This window comes from Felis catus, chromosome A1 (assembly GCF_018350175.1).
Source record: "Felis catus isolate Fca126 chromosome A1, F.catus_Fca126_mat1.0, whole genome shotgun sequence".
In the NCBI taxonomy this organism is placed as follows: Eukaryota; Metazoa; Chordata; class Mammalia; order Carnivora; family Felidae; genus Felis; species Felis catus.
In genome coordinates, this window is record NC_058368.1 from 11,821,794 (window position 1) to 11,838,775 (window position 16,982).

At 34.5% G+C, this 16,982-nt stretch overlaps 1 protein-coding gene across 6 annotated transcripts in view; it reads left to right on the forward strand.

Annotated features, from left to right (window-relative positions):
• PDS5B (PDS5 cohesin associated factor B) overlaps window positions 1–16,982 on the forward strand; it is a 195,900-nt gene that overhangs the window by 58,441 nt on the left and 120,477 nt on the right. For all 6 annotated transcript variants that reach the window (XM_023250592.2, XM_023250593.2, XM_023250605.2 and 3 more), the window contains exons 2-5: window positions 9,604–9,730; window positions 13,128–13,331; window positions 15,995–16,081; window positions 16,184–16,281. In XM_023250592.2, coding sequence (XP_023106360.1) covers window positions 9,623–9,730; window positions 13,128–13,331; window positions 15,995–16,081; window positions 16,184–16,281 — 497 coding nt within the window. In that variant the 5' untranslated portion in view covers window positions 9,604–9,622. The remainder of the gene's footprint in view (window positions 1–9,603; window positions 9,731–13,127; window positions 13,332–15,994; window positions 16,082–16,183; window positions 16,282–16,982) is intronic.

Below are 16,982 nucleotides of genomic sequence, written 5' to 3' on the forward strand. Positions count from 1 at the left end.
ACTTCAAATCTCTGCTTCCAGTTCTATTGTTTATAAAACTGAAGTGCAAACTGAGTAAACCTGCCTCTTTGTTGGCTCTTATCTTTTCTTCCTTAGCTCCCTTTACTTCCTTCCACCTTTTCCTTCAGTCACAATTCTAGATCTTAAGTTAAATTCTGAACTTTCTTCTCTAGATTGGTAACACATTCTAAACTGTTCTCTCTGTCCTTTTGTTCTATACATCGTTACCACTTCACCCCCATTCACCTGTAGAAATGGGCTTTCTTTTGATCTTATATTTTCCAAGCTTGTTATTTCTGTTAGAATAATTATAGAATTTACTGTGATTTAAATATCTAGGGAGATGTTTGGTTTTTTTGGTAGATTTTGAGATCTATCTTACTCATTTTGCCCGATGGTCACTGCTAAAGAGTTCTGCAAATAACAGGCACTTGACAAATTTTACCAAGGCCAATTTTTGACCATGTAGATGACTTTATTCTACAAAGGCACCATATCTATATTACTTAGTTGCAGGGTGTGGTCACAATTGTATATCTATTGTTAGGAATAATGAGCATTAGCTTTTACTTGTGTCGAGGCAAGGCAGAGACTTTTTTGTATTCCAGCTTCTGTGGAAAACTGGGAATCCTGTCACATTTATTTACTATCCTCTGAAATGATTTGTCCTGGGCCTTTGCTAAATATCTATCTTCTTTGGTTGAAGGAACACAGCTATGACCTTGGTTCTTCTCACTAATCTACCTGGAATTCATTTTGTGTAAGCTGTGAGGTATAGGTATGATGTTATTTTTTTCCTTTTCCTTCCTCCTCCTCCCTCCTCCTCCCTCCTCCTCCCTCCTCCTCCCTCCTCCTCCCTCCTCCTCCCTCCTCCTTCCTCCTCCCCCCTCCTCCCCCCCTTCCTCCTACCTCGTTTATGTATTTTTGAGAGAGGGACAGAGTGCAAGTAGGGGAGGGGCAGAAAGAGAGAGGGAGACACAATCTGAAGCAGGCTCCAGGCTCCAAGCTGTCAGCACAGAGCCTGACACAGGGCTCGAATCCACGAACCATGTGATCATGACCTGAGCTGAAGTTGGATGCTTAACCAACTGAGACACCCAGGCACCCCGATATTATTTTTTTCTATATAGGTATTAAAGTATCTCAGAACTTGAATGAATTATTAAAATTTCAAACAACTTTATTGAGCTATAATTTATATATTGTAAAATTAATAAATTTTATCCCTTTCAAGTGTACAGTTCAATAATTTTTTTTTTAGGAAATTTACTGAAAAATGCAATCATCACCATAATCCAATTTTAGAACATTTTCATCGGTAAGATCCCTCATGCCCGTTTTCAGTTAATCCCTCAATGGATTCTGTTGAGTTTTTTCATCTTGAGCTCTCTGTAGCATCTAGTACTGTTGGCCACTCCTTGTCTTGAAACATGGTATACCCCCTACTTTCTGATACAGCTTCCTTCCAAATCTCCATACTTCTTTGGTCATTCTCACATTCCTTTGTAAGTTCTTTTTCCTCTCCCTATTTCTTAAAGATGTGCCTTCTCTTATCTCTTCTTACTTTATAAGACTTCCTGAATCTGTCATCTGTGCCCCTGGTTTTAACTATCACTGAGGATCCCCACATCTGTCCCTAGTTCAGACATCTCTCTGGAAATCTAACTGCCCACTGACCATTTTCCCTCCTCTTCTTTTTCTTCTTCTTTCTCCTCCTCCTATTCCTCTTCTATCTCTTCCTCCTCCTCTTCTCCCCTGCCCCCACCCTCGACCCAGCAGATGGGGCAAAGCATCTTATTTCCCAAAGGGTACCTGAAAATCTTTTCTTTTTTTAAAACAGATTTATTGCTCTATAACTGATAGAGAAAACACTGCATATATATTACATACAGCACCTATGATACCATTACCACACAGCTATCACTTCTAATAAAATAGCTATTACTTCTAAAAGTTTCCTTGTGCCCCTTTGCTTTTTTTTTGGTAAGAACACACTTCACATGAAGTCTATACTGTTAACAAATTCTTTTTAAAAATATTTTGTAATGTTTACTTTTGAGAGAGCAAGAGAGGTAGCACACATGAGCATGAGTGGGGGAGGGGCAGATTGAGAGAGAGAAAATGGAAAGCAGGCTCCAGGCTCTGCACTGTCAGCACAGAGCTCGCTGTGGGGCTCCAGCCCATGAACTATGAGGTCATGACCCGAACCGAAGTCAGACGCTTAACCTAGTGAGCCACCTTTAGGTGGCCAGGCACCCCTACTCTTAAATTCTTAAGTTAGTCCTAAACACTGACTTAGCTATAGGTGCCATGTTGTATAGAACATCTCTAGAATTTAACCGTCTTGTAGAACTGTAACTTTATACTCATTGAATAACTCCCCATTTTCTCCTCCTCTCATCTCCTGGCAGCCACTATTCTATTTCCTGCTTCTATAAGTTTGACTATTTTAGATACTTCTATAAATGGAGTCCTGCAGTATTTGCCCTTCTATCACTAACATATTTCACTCAGCATAATGTCTTCCAGGTCCATCCATGTTGTTGCAAATGGTAGGATTTTCTTCTTTTTTAAGCCTGAATACTGTTCTATTTTAAGTGTATACCACTTTTTCTTTATCCATTCATCTATTGATGAGGATTTGGGTTCTTTCCATCTTGGCTATTGTGAATAATATTGCAGTGAATATGGGTATGCAGATACATCTTAAGAGATATTGATTTCCATTGTTTTTTGGATATATAGCCAGGATCAGGATTTCTGGATTGTATGGTAGTTCTATTTTTAATTTTTTGAGGAACCTCCCTACTGTTTTCCCTACTGGCTGCATCATTGTATATTCACATCAACAATGTACAAGAGTTCTTTATCTTTCACGTTTTGTCAACACTTGTTAGCTTTTTTTTTCTTTTTCTTCTTCTTTTTTTTTTTTTATAATGGCCATCCTAACAGAAGTGAAGTGATTCCTCCTTATTGATTTGCATTTCTCAATGGTGAAAAATAGCTTTCTTCTAAGATCAGTAACAAGACAAAGATGCCCAGTCTTGCCACTTCTGTTCAACATGGTACTGGAAGTCCTAGTCAGAGCAGTTAGACAACAAAGTAAAAGCAAGAAATAAAAGGAATCCAAATCAGAAAGGAAGAAGTAAAATTACCTGTTTATAGATGATGTGAAAACCTTAAAGATCCTGCAAAAAAACCTTTTAGAGCTAATAAATTCTGTTAAGTTGCAGGATACCAAATGAACATGCAAAAATCAGTTACGTTTTTATATACTAACAATGAACTGTGGGAGATGAACAAAAGAATTCCTTCACAATAGTATCAAAAAGAAAAAAATGACTTGAGAACAAACTTTATCAAGGAGGCAAAACACTTGTGTACCAAAAACTGCAATACGTTGATCAAAGAAGTAAGACACAAATAAATGGAAAAACATCCAGTGTTCATGGATTGGAATATTTAATGTTGTTGAAATATTAGGCAATATTCGGAACTTTTTATCTTGTCCTCTCTGATCTTTTCTTACTGTTGTGCGTTTCATATATTAATTTTCACGTATATTAATTTCACATAGCTCTGATTCTAGGCTGTCTTTTCCATTGATTTTTTTTTTCCCTCCTGCACTAATGCTACATCATTTAAATTACCTTTATAATGGGTTTTAATATCTGATAGAACAAATCCATTTAGAGTGTTTTCTTCTTTAAGTATCTCGCTATTTTTGGCCTTTTGCATTTACATATAAATTTTAAGATAAATTTGCTATAGTTCTTTTAAAATCAAAACTTGAATTTGATTGGATTGTATTGATAACATAATCACAGGGAAGATTTGCTATCTTTACAGTATTTGAGACTTCCAACCCAGCCCATGATATATCTTCATTTATTTAGGTTTTCTTTCATTTCTGTCAGTGAAGCTTTAAGATTTTCTCTAAAAGCACATCTTTTGTTAGATTTACTGCAGGTATTTTATGCTTTTCTATGTAAATTGCATTTTTAAACTTTTTAGTTGCTCTCCATACGAATACAATTGATTGGTTTGCTCTTAAGCCTTCTTATTTTGAAATAATTATAGGCATAAAGTTGTAAAAAATGAACATAGAATCCTATGAACCCTTCAGTTATCTTTTGCTGGTTGTGACATCTGATGTAGCTGTAGTACAATATCAAATTAGGAAATTGACATTTGTATAATATTGTTAATTAAATTACTGATCTTACTCTGTTTTCTCAAGTTTCTGCACAATATTTTCTCTCTCTCTCTCTGAGTGTATGTAGTCCTGTGTACTTTGATCCTGTGTATAGATTCTTGTCATTACCATCACAATCAAGATACAGAATTATGAAAGAATTCTCTCATGCTACCACTCAGTCTTATCTGTGTACCCTGGCAACCACTAATCTGTTCTCCATGCCTATAGTTGTCATTTTGAGAATGTTAAATTAATGAAACCATATAGCATGTAACCTTTTGATATTACAGTAAGTCTAATGACCATAGATTATTGCATGTGTCAGTAAGTAAGTTTTTTAGTAGTGCGTTTTATGGATCTGTCAGTTTAACTGATCGTTCTTTGAGGAGCTTTCGATTGCCTCCGGTTTTGGGGTGTATGAATAAGCTGCTATAAATATTCTTGTACAGGTTTGCATGAACACAAGCTTTCATTTCTGTGGGAAAAATTCCCAAGAGTGAAATTGCTGGTTTGTATGATAAAGTGCCTGTTCAGTTTTATGAGAAACTGCTAGATTATTTTCAACTATGTTTGTACTATTTCACATTTCTACCAGCAGTGTCTAGATTCAGTTTCTTTGCATCCTTGCCTACATTTGATGTTGTTGCTATTTTCTATTTTAGCCATTCTAATAGTATATAATGGATTTTTTTTCCTTATTTTGTTTTTAATTTGCATTTCCCTAATGATTAATGAGGTGAACATTTTTTCATGTGCTGATTTGCCATTTGCATTTCCTCTTCAAATGTCTGTTCATGTCTTTTGCCCATTTTGTAATGTATTATTTTTTTATAGTATCTTTTAAGACTTGTTTATATAGGCTAGATACATGTACTCTGTCATATATGTATTTGCAAATATTTTCTCCAATATATAGCTTAACTTTTCTCTTAACAGTTTTTTCACAGAGCAAAAGTTTTTAATTTTTGAAATCCAGTTTGTCACTTTTTCATTTTATGGATCTTGTAGTGTCATTTCTAAAAACCCTTCTAGTCTCAATAGTGAAGATACCTTCCATGTTTTCTTTTAAAAATTTTTGTTTACATTTTCTATTTAAATCTTTGGTGTATTTTAAATTAATTTTGTATAAGATATGAGACACTTAGGTCAAGGTTTTCTTTTTTTCTTTTTCTTTTTCTTTTTTTTTCCGAGTCTGTGTTTATCCATTGCTCCAGCACTATATGTGGAAAAGACTATTATTGCTTCATTCAGTTGCTTTACCACCTTTGTAAAAACAACAACAACAACAACACACACACACACACACACACACACACACCAATTGGGCATACTTGTGCGGATCTCTTTCAGGTTGTCTGTTTTTTTCTATTGATCTATAGGTCTGTCCCTTTTACCCACATCACATTGTATTGTTTATTGTACTATATAAAAAGTTTTAAAGTTGTGTAGAATGATTACCTTCTACTTCATTGTTTTCTAAAATTGTTTCATCAATTTTAGTTCCTTTGCCGTTCTGTATACATTTTGGAATAGGCTTGTTTCTGTCTACAAAAAGTCTTGCTGGGATTTTGTTAGAATCTCCAAACCTGTAGATCAGTTTGAGGGAAATCTGACATCTTTACTATGATGAGTTTTCCCATCCATGAACATGGTATGTCTTCCATTTATTTAAATTTTCTGTGGTTTCTTTCATTAGTATTTTATAATTTTCAGCATACCAATCTTGTATATGTTTTATTAGGTTTATACTGAAGTATTTCATTTATAGTAGGAGTGATTGAAAATAGTATTGTGCTTTTAACTAAGGTTTCCATCTGTTCCTTGCTAGTATATAGAAATACAGTTGATTTTGTATATTGAGCTTTATATTCTGCAACCTTGATGAATGAGTTTTTTATTTTTTATTTTTGTAGATTCTTTTAGAATCTTCTATGTAACAACCATGCCATCTGGAAATGTGGCTTCTATTTAATCTGTGTGGCTTCTATATCCTTTATCTTGCCTTAGTGTGTCTGGCCAGGGCTTCCGGTATAATCTTGTATAAGAGTGGTAAGAGCAGACGTATTTGTTCTGTTTCTGATCTTCAGAGGAATTATTCAGTCTTTTACTGTTATGTATTGTGTTAGCTATAGGCATTTGATGTTTACATACTGAGTTTTCTACTCTATACCCTTGCTAAACTCAATCTTCTCTCTCTCTCTCTCTTTTTTTTTAGTTTGTTTTGAGAGAGACAAAGACAGTGCAAGTGGGGGAGGGGCAGATACAGGGAGGAGAGGGAGAGAATCCCAAGCAGACTCCATGCTGCTGTTGCAACATGGGGCTCGATCCCACAAACCGTGAGCCAAAACCAAGAGTTGGACACTTAACCAACTGAGAGCCACCCAGGTGCCCCACTAAACTCAATCTTCTTAATTCTGAGGTTTTATCTGTAAGTCCTTTTGGAGTTTCTATGCACATAATCATATAATCTGCAGACAGTAGCTATAGCTGTTTTGTTCCTTCTTTTTTTATCTTTATATTCTTCATTTCTTACTTTGTTGACTACCATCTTTATTACTGGGTCAAGTAGAAGTGATGATGGAGGTATGCTTGTGTATGTTTTGATCCTAAGTAAAAATCTTTAAGTGGATCATGATTAATGGGCCATCAATAAACATGATTTATGGTGTATAGTATTTGTAACACCCGACCTTTCTCAGATAAAGGAAACTTTCATCCAGTTTTTAGTTTGTTGAGCTTTTTCTCTTTTTCGTCTTAGTTTTCAAACTTTTGTTGAAGTTTTCAAACTTTTTTTTTCTTTATTTATTGAGATTATCACACCATTTTTCTTTTTTTGTCTCAGTTTGTTTTGAGAGAGCACATGCCAGCAGGAGAGGGGCAGAGAGAGAGAATCCCAAGCATGCTCCCCACTGGGAATGTGGAGCTAGAGCTCATGAACCATGAGATCATGACCTGAGCTGAAACTAAGAGTTGGATGCTTAACCCACCGAGTCATCCAGGCACCCCTTGTTTTTCTCTTTTTAATCTGTTAATATGAGGAATCTAACCTTGCATTCCTGGGATAAACCCAAGTTTTAATAACGTTGCTACATTTGGTTTCCTAATATTTTATTTAGGAATTTTGCATCTTTGTTTATGAACAAGAATGGTATGTGATTTTTCTTGATTTTTCTCATTGGGTTTTGATATGTTGTGCTAGTTAGTTGTATAAGATGAGTTGGAAAAGATTCCCTTGTGTTTTGAGTCTTTGGAATTATTTATGTGGCATTGAAATTATTTCTTCCTCAGTTATTTGATAGAACTCACTAGTAAAGCTATGTAGACCTGGAGTTTTTTCCTTATAGGAATATTTATTGATTGTTGATTAAGTTTATTAAAGGTATTTTTTTTTTCTTGAGTCATTTTTGGTAAGGTATAGATTTTTTTCATATTTGAATTTTCACATGCTGATATGTCAAAAATTTATGATTGTCTTCTGAGTTTTTACTTTACTGATCATATACTTGTTTTCTTTTGATTCATTCATTATTAGGAAGTATATTTACGAATTTTTTAATGTTTGGAGATTTTTATTTTTTGTTGAAGTAGAATATAACTGAGGAAAGTGTAAAAAATTATGTTGTCTAATATTGTCCAGCTCTGTGACTTTACACAAAGTGAAAACAGTTCTATAACCGCCATCCAGATAAAGAAGTAGAACACTACCTGTACCCAATATAGCCTCTTTACCCCTCTTTTAGTTACGTTTCCTACAAAAGATGCTCAGTATCTTGACTTATCATAGATTGTTTCCTTGATTTTGAACTCCTTCAGAAATGTAAGCTTGTGTCGGTGGGCGGGGGGGGGGCACATAGTATATGCTAAACAATATTCTAAATACTGCATGTTTACTTACAGCTTCAGTTTTTCTTTGGCTAATTTGTCCTTATTCCAGTCTATTCTTGAAAATTATATTCCTTGGATGTAAGCTTTAGCTTTGCAATTATAGTCTTTTCCCGCATTGAGGATGGCATTTTGCTGTCTTCTGGCTTACATTGTTGCTACTGAGAAGCCACTTACTAGTTTAAATACTGTTCCTTTCAAGGTAATATGATGGCTTTAAGGTTTTGTTCTGTAGAATTCTTAGTATTTTGAATTTAATTCTGTTTGCGTTCTTGAATTTATGGATTGATATTTTATGCTGTTTTCCTCAGATAGAGGTCTCTTTCATGTTTTCTTTTGATACTCCCGTGAATCATGTTAAACTTTTCTGCCTTCTGTGTATTCTTTTGACCTCTCTTCTAGTTGACTAATTCTGATAGCTTTTTCTAATCTGCTAATAAGTATGTCCATTGAGTTTTTAATTTCAGTTTTTGCATTTTTTATTTTTAGAAATTCTACTTTTCTGGTTTACTCTGTATAATTATTTATTCCTTGTTATTTTTTTAATGACAAATATAGTCTTGCAATTTGTTTAATAATTTGTTCAGTAATTGTAACATCTGAAGTCTTTGTGTGTCCTGTCTTGGTGTTTGGTATTTCTGCTGATTCCTTCTCATAGTGTCATGTTTCTTCAGGTTCTTGATTATTTTTGACTTGATAGTGCTCATTTTGACCCCTGGAAACATCATAGTGGGGATTGTTTGAGGTGCAGAATTTTACTTAATTAGGTGCTTGGAGGTACTACCATTCAGGGGTCACTGAGTTCATATGTTGAGGTTCTCTGGACAACTCAGGTAATATGAACCTCAGCAAACGTGTAGGCCCATGGCAAAAACTAATTAGCTGTACCTCCCTTGTATCTATGTTGCCTTGCTTAGTACCAAGGCAGCTTTCTCTGCTGTCCCCTGGTGATGGGGGCATGGGCACATGTTGATTTCTGGCTTATCTTTGTGATTTCTTTTGGAGATGGGGTAGTATTCTGCATTGATGTCAGGAAGGTCTCTTTGATATTCTACTTTGACAGGTTGAGATTTACTTCTGTCCCTCTTGCCTCATAAGACCACCAAAACTGAACTCTAGATTTGTCAGGGTTGGCAAATGGCCTTAGAGCCTAAATGAATATAATGTTCCAGTGCTCCATTTACTATTCTCAGGTCTTGTATTTGGTTTTATTTTGGCCAAGTAATTTGTGATGCTTTAAAAAACATGCTTATTTTGTTTTTTTTCCCCTTATTTATAATCTTTGTAGTTGGAGGGTTAGTGCGAATAACTTAGCTTGCCAGTAGTGGAAATGGAAATTAACATACGGTTGAAAAGAATTGGGGAAATGTTTAATAAAATGTTTTTCGTTAGAGAGGTGACCTACTGTAAATTAGGAAGTAGTTATAATAAATTACTTGGTGGGAAGATAGGTAACTTATGTTTATTATTAATTTTGTTTATACTTATTTTTTGGTTTGCATCTAATAGTTTTCTCATTTTAGGGGTAAAAATATTTCCATCATGGCTCATTCAAAGACAAGGACCAATGATGGGAAAATTACTTATCCTCCTGGTGTCAAAGAAATCTCAGATAAAATATCTAAAGAGGAAATGGTGAGACGGTTAAAGGTGAGTATAATTGTGTTACATTTTGGGGGCATCTGTTTAGGGTGGGCTGTTACCTGTGGAAATCACATAGAGCTGTATTTTATTAGGGCATCCGAAAAACAAATGAAAGCTAAAAAAGCAAATGAAAGCTAAAAATGGCTTTCTAGGGCCTCCTATACTTGAGCATAAAGAATCAATCTGTAGTACTCTTTATATTCTTTGTTGTCTGTAGAGAGTTCTCCTTTGTTCTATATCTCATTTATTTTAGAAAACAACCATTTTACTCTAAGAAAGGAAGTTTACAGTCTTTGTACTGAGCACTCAGGCTGTGTTTTACTTTCTTGTAAGTTATTTTGAGAGTAGGTTAAAGTGCTTTACTTTTAGCTTCTCTCCCTGCTTCTGACATGCAGCAATGAATCAAGATTGATGGTGAACTTCCATAGATGAGGCAGTCATTGTATGGCTAGAGTCTCTTTATACGTGTTTGAACAATATTTTACTTTTGCTTCAGGGCAGTGATAGTCCCTGTGATTATAAAATGGTTAAAGGAGCAGAATGGCCAAAGAGAATGTTAAGCTAATTCATCAGTTAGTGGACATGTTTTTATTTTTCAGCATTTTTTCCCTTCTAGATTATATCTACCTAGACGTTTATGTTGCTTGATACATTATTATTATTTATCCAGTATTTTAAGACTGGAAAACCTACCTTAATTAATCATTGAAGGCCTAGGAACCTTAAAGCAAAGTACTGTTTTATGGGTATTGCTGCATGGTTTATTCCTAATGCTCGTAAATTTCCTATAAAGTCTTAGTATTATACCTTTATGCATAAAGTATTAGAATGTCAAAAAATATCGGAAGTTTATTATTCAAAGGAAAAGACATCTTTGAGCACATTAAAAATACCAATTTGTGTGTGTTATATCTAGTTAGGAACTTGTGTATGTTTTGTTAAAAATAGTGAAGCTGCAAGCCCTTTCTATATGACATGTTCCATTTTCTGTGTATCTACATTCTCTTCATCTATTGACTTTTTAGAGAAACGAGTATTCATTTATTTCCTCAGATTATATTTCAGCAGTGATAGGTAAACTTCTCTATTGTTTGCTAAGAAAGTATTATTAAATGCAGAAATTATACTTAAAGGCTGATTAACATTTAGTGTCTCATAGAGATGTTATTTTCTCAGACATCTTTAATAGACAACTTAAATGTGAGTTACTGAGTTTTATAACACCATTTGAGTTGTAGACAATTTTGAGGGATTCTCATTATCTAGCCCTTGAGTAAACTTTGTTAATCTAGGTGGAATGATTTCCACAGTGCTCACATTTAGTGTTTGTAATATGTTTTCATTATTTTGTTGACATCTATGCCCAGAAATCTGGTTAATATACTTTTCCTTCATTTTTGTTTCCTAATTTATACTTATACTTACCCATATTTTTAGCAACCCTCTTAGAGAATTATAAAAAGGATTTAATGTGGGCTGATGGTAATTTTTGAAATGTACAATTATGGGGATAAGTTTTGTGAATTACAACAATTTGTTAACAGGTAAGGTGTCATTATATAATTTCTAGAGTTTCCTATAACATTTTATTCAAAGTATACTGAAACTCTTCCTCTTTGGTGAAGAGATTCTAGAGAAAGTAATGGTTTCTTGCATGTGGGTCTCTCTTTTTTTTTTTCTTTGCCTCTTTTCATAATATGCGTAGGCCGTCAAAGCATACATCTTACATCAATAAAATTAATAAGTTAGGAAGTAACTCTGGACCTTGTGCCCTTAAGCTAACTGTAGTGCCCCACTAGCAGGATTAGTCTACTCGTGTTTCTGGTGTCTGGCATAATAGAACTGAGGGTCTGCCCTCTGAGGAACACTGTTCCCTAGCAACACATTAGATGATTTATTACTCAGAAGTCTAGCTCTCTGGCAGAGTAGAAATCCTTGTGTTTTTTAAGGACCAACTCATAGCTATTGATACTTGGTGGCAGCCCTACTTGTTGATTAGTATTCGCAGCACCACCTAGTGGATGCCAGGTGGTTACCTTTCCATTAGAATTGTATTTAAATGTGTGCTCCTGTCAAGTTAGGCGATTTAAAGTCTCATTTGAAGTAAGAATAGTACAGATGGAGGGTTCATTGCGACAACTGGTACTGAAATTAGAGAAAGCTTTTTACAGAACTCAAATGGTACCAATTCTCACCATTTTTATTTCTGTCCTGCTTCCTTTATGTAAATGTTTTTGAAAAAGGAACCATTTCCTATAGGTTATTTCTGCTCACTCCATACATGTCAGTGAGTTCTGCTAATAACTATCCATGTCATATTCTCTTTTACAGTGGCACAAGAAATATTTTGTTGGATGCTGTGGTAGTCACTTCATGGTAGCTTTTTAGTGTTTAGGAATGCATCTTCATCATCCTTTCTTAAATATATTTATATATTCTTTTTTAGCTGAATATATAAATCTGTATATCTGGAATGGTTTATGGCTCAGATGGAAAAAATAAATTGTTTCTTTTCCTGAGAAGTATAATATAAGGATTAGGTATATTATATATAAAAAAGGGGCGCAGTTTTTAAGAAGGACATACTCCTTTTAGTCCAGTTGTAAAAGACCAGAAATGCCATGTAAGGCTAGTTGTTTGGGTTTTTTTAAATATCTATATAATTTATTGTCAAGTTAGCTAACATATAGTATATACAGTGTGCTCTTGGCTTCGGGAGTAGATTCCTGTTTTTCATCACTTATATACAACACCCAGTGCTCATTCCAACAAATGCCCTCCTTAATGCCCATCACCCATTTTCCCCATCCCCCCCCCCATCCCCATCAACCCTATTTTCTCTAGTTAAGATTCTCTTATGGTTTGCTTCCCTCTCTGTTTGTAACTATTTTTTTTTTCTTTCTCTTCCCAAATGGTTGTCTGTTAAATATAAGGCTAGTTTTAAACTTATTTGGCAAGCAGGTATGATGGGTAAATGGAAAGTATTTTAGTCTTTTTTTTTTTTTTTTCTTTTCAACGTTTGTTTATTTTTGGGACAGAGAGAGACAGAGCATGAACAGGGGAGGGGCAGAGAGAGAGGGAGACACAGAATCGGAAACAGGCTCCAGGCTCCGAGCCATCAGCCCAGAGCCCAACGCGGGGCTCGAACTCACGGACCGCAAGACCATGACCTGGCTGAAGTCGGACGCTTAACCGACTGCGCCACCCAGGCGCCCCTAGTCTTTTAAAAGAAAAGTTATTTTTCTGTAGTTTTAGAAGGATCTGTTCTCTCTCAGAGGAAAAATGAAAGTACTTTATATTAATTGTTTGGAAGTTAATCTTTGCAATTAATTTAGATGTTATTTCAAATGACTGTATTTTTGCATGAAATACTTCATTATTTCATTATTTTATTTTTGTACAGATGGTTGTGAAAACTTTCATGGATATGGACCAGGACTCTGAAGAAGAAAAGGAGCTTTATTTAAACCTAGCTTTACATCTTGCTTCAGATTTTTTCCTCAAGCATCCTGATAAAGATGTTCGCTTATTGGTAGCCTGCTGCCTTGCCGATATTTTCAGGATTTATGCTCCTGAAGCTCCTTACACATCCCCTGATAAACTAAAGGCAAGTACTGACTTAAATAACTTAAAATAGTAACTGGTGCTTCTATTTATCTTTCTAACTAAAATGGGAGTTAAGGTATTTGGATAATTTCTTTGGATTTTTCGACATTACCTGCAGCAGTCTTTTATTAAACAACTTTACTTTTTAGAGACCCCCCCCCCCCCACATACCCCAATACCCCATTTAGTACTTACTTTTATTAAAGAATTTTGATCCTTAGGATAAGAAGTAGATTAGTACAGTGTACTCTATACTTTTTATAGTATGTTATCATTAGCTCTGTTTCAGCAACACTTGGAGGGGGACACTTTTCCCTTTTGAACATCCATACTGAAGACCATATTCATTATTTAAAACATGGTATTTAATATAAGCCTGAATGTATACCATATGAATCATTCATTTAAAGGAAGGTGTGATTGTGATGTGAATTGTTTGGAAGACAATACAGTGAACAAAATTTTAATGAAAAGTTAGGAACGACTCCTAGTACCTGTTTAAAGTAGTAGTAAGTAAAGCCATATGAATGGAGAATCTTTAAAAGAGGAAAGAAAAAAGGAGACTAGCATGATTAGTCTAGCTGCTAGAAAGTGTGAAATAACTAGAGCTGTGCAAAAAGATATTGAATAAAGCAGGTTAGAAAATGAGAAAAACCAGTAATGGTAAAAGATAATTGTGGAAACTGTGGGTTAGAGAATGAATCCATAAGAAGATTATTAATACCCAGTGTGGATAAAGTGACAAGACAGTTTAGGTTTATTTCATTTAACAAGTATTGATGTTTTAATTATGTGTCAGGAACTGGGTTTACAGTGGTGAAAAAGAGTCATCACACAGCCCCTAATTTCATGGAGTTGCTTCTTGATAATTGGAGTGAGGAACTTGCTCATTTCATCAAGTCTGCCAAAATTCTAGCATGGAATGCCCAACCTGCTTTGGTCGTAGTTGTTTAATATTTTAATTTGGTAAAGAATCTCAGGATAGGGGCAGTATTTGTCACTTAAAGGTGGAATTGAATTGTGAAATTTGAGAATGGTCAGAGGTTTAAGTAGATAACATGAGCTGATCTGTGGACTTGTGTACCCAGGTATATATTTTATTTTGTAATTATAAACCTCTAATTTGGAGATGGGATGTGGGCTCTTCCTTACTAGTGTCTTGTTGGCATTCTGATGAAGAGGAAGGTCTAATTTAAGAGTACCTCCACAGGTTTCTTCTGCGTCTTGTGGATTTCTCAGTTTGCATCATCAGTAACCTATCCTAGAGCTTTTGGGTAGTGAAAAGTCCTCCCAAAAGAATATTACACATCTGTTCTATTTATAACAGGACAATTTATAGGAAGAATATTGAGGAGCTGAGACTAAATTAGCATCGTTTTGGATTATTCCATCCCTGAAAAATTTGAAGTATCTTATATTTTCTGTTCATATTTTTTGGTCTTATTTTAAATGCCTCTTTTTTTTTTTTTTTTCTTTTGTTGAGGTAGTACTTAAAATTTAATCATTTCAAGGATGTTCTCTATTTATGGAGTAGTTTTCACTATTGATTAGCATAAAGTTTGTATTTTTCTTTGTGGTAGCAGCAATAGAAAACTGACACATTGATCCTCGTATTTCCACTGTCAATTTATTGTTGCCATCAGAAAACCCTTTTTATACATCTGGCTTCATGTGTAATAGGTCAGTGATTGTTGTAGAGGTTATAAATGATTGTTTTCTTTCTATCTCCAGGTAGTCAATGTGGCACTTAGTTTTCTCTTAATCACACTAGGAGGGTTTATTCACAGAGGATGTATTTTGTACAGTATTGCTATCAAAGTAACCATTTTGCAGGTTGTACTTTTCATAGTATTTTTTTTGAAAAGCTAGTCAGTTACCTGTATCTTTCTTCTCCTTTAAAAATATTCTTATCATTTTATTTAGAAGAGAAATATTTTTTTTCTTAGTATTGATTGATTAGCATGCTTCCTTTGCAGAATTAGCTTTTTTAATTTTACCCTTTTCCAAGATCTTAAAAGGCTTATCTCCATAAAAATTGCCTTAAAGTGACATTGAACCTATCTCTATCCAGGTACAAAAGGAAGACATAGAGTAAAAAAATCAAAAGCCAGGAGATGGGGATAGATCAAGAAATGGTGGGGAAAAACAAGTAATTACAATGATTAGGTAGGAAAGCTTTATAAGTTAACTTCCACAGGTCTTTTTAAAATTTCTAAGTTTCTGTGATCTAGTATATTTTCACTTGGTGATTTATTTTGGAATTTTAAGTTTCCCAAGCTGTGTTTTTGCTGTATAATTATCTATATAGTGCTGTTCCAGCAAACCTAATTAGCTCTCTGTCACTGCCACCTTTGTTATACTCATAATAGGATAAATTTTGGTTTACTAGTTTTTGGGTCTAGTTTTTCAACTTGCTTTAAGATGGAGGTTTTTCTTTATCTAAGAGCATGGTAAATTATTTACTGTTTTCCTGTGAAGGGCAATAAGATGTTTAGTGTTTCCATATGGTAAGATTTTTCTAAGAAGTTCCAGCTAAATACAGTTTTTCCCCCTGGTTCTTTATTATGGTAGATACACATGATTGCTGAATTAGCTTTAGGAGTTTAGTGAATATTTTTCCTTAGCATTCATAATCTAAACAATACTTTGTCTCTTTTTTTGAAGGATATATTTATGTTTATAACAAGGCAGTTGAAGGGGCTAGAGGATACAAAGAGCCCACAATTTAATAGGTATTTTTACTTACTTGAGGTAAGCAATATATCTTGATGATATTTCAAATTGGGTTTTTTGCTTGTATATTTTTACTAATTAAAGTGTTTACCTTTCGCTTTTTTTATTTCTTATTTTTAGAACATTGCTTGGGTCAAGTCGTATAACATATGCTTTGAGTTGGAAGATAGCAATGAAATTTTTACCCAGTTATACAGAACATTATTTTCAGTTATAAAGTAAGTTCATTTTACTAGGCATATAACTTATTTTAAATACATAGTATTTAAAACCTATAAGTGAATATGCATTAACTGTTTGTTATGATGAGTATTTGGAAGGTTCTAAGTAACATTAGAACTCATTAACATGGGGCACCTGCTTGGCTCAGTCTGTTAAGCTGCCGACTCTTGATTTCAGCTCAGGTCCGTGATCTCACGGTTAGATCAAGATCGAGCCCTTGGTCAGGCTCTGAGCTGACAGGATGCAGCCTGCTTGGGATTCTTTCTCTCTCTCCTCCTCTGCCTCTGCCTCTGCCTCTGCCTCTGCCTCTGCCTCTGCCTCTGCCTCTGCCTCTGCCTCTATCCTGCTTGTGCTCTCTCTCTCTCTCTCTCAAAATAAATAAACTTAAAAAAAGCCTCACTAACATTATTTTTATAGATGTTTTAAAAGTGACTAGAACTTAATTTGTAAGGTATAATACAAGAGTGGCATAAGGCAGTCTATACAGCCAATATAAAAATATTTTTTGGATTATATTTTTTATCTTTAAATATTATTGGCTCCTTGATTCATGTAAATAGTTGAGTTTTTGTGTATTCTTTAAAATTATCTACTAGAATTAACTTCGCAGCAGTTTGATTTTCTGAATTTAAGGCAAAACTAAAGTTGATATTTGATTCAATTGCTTTTGATTGTGAGACTGGTTAAAATTAGGGAA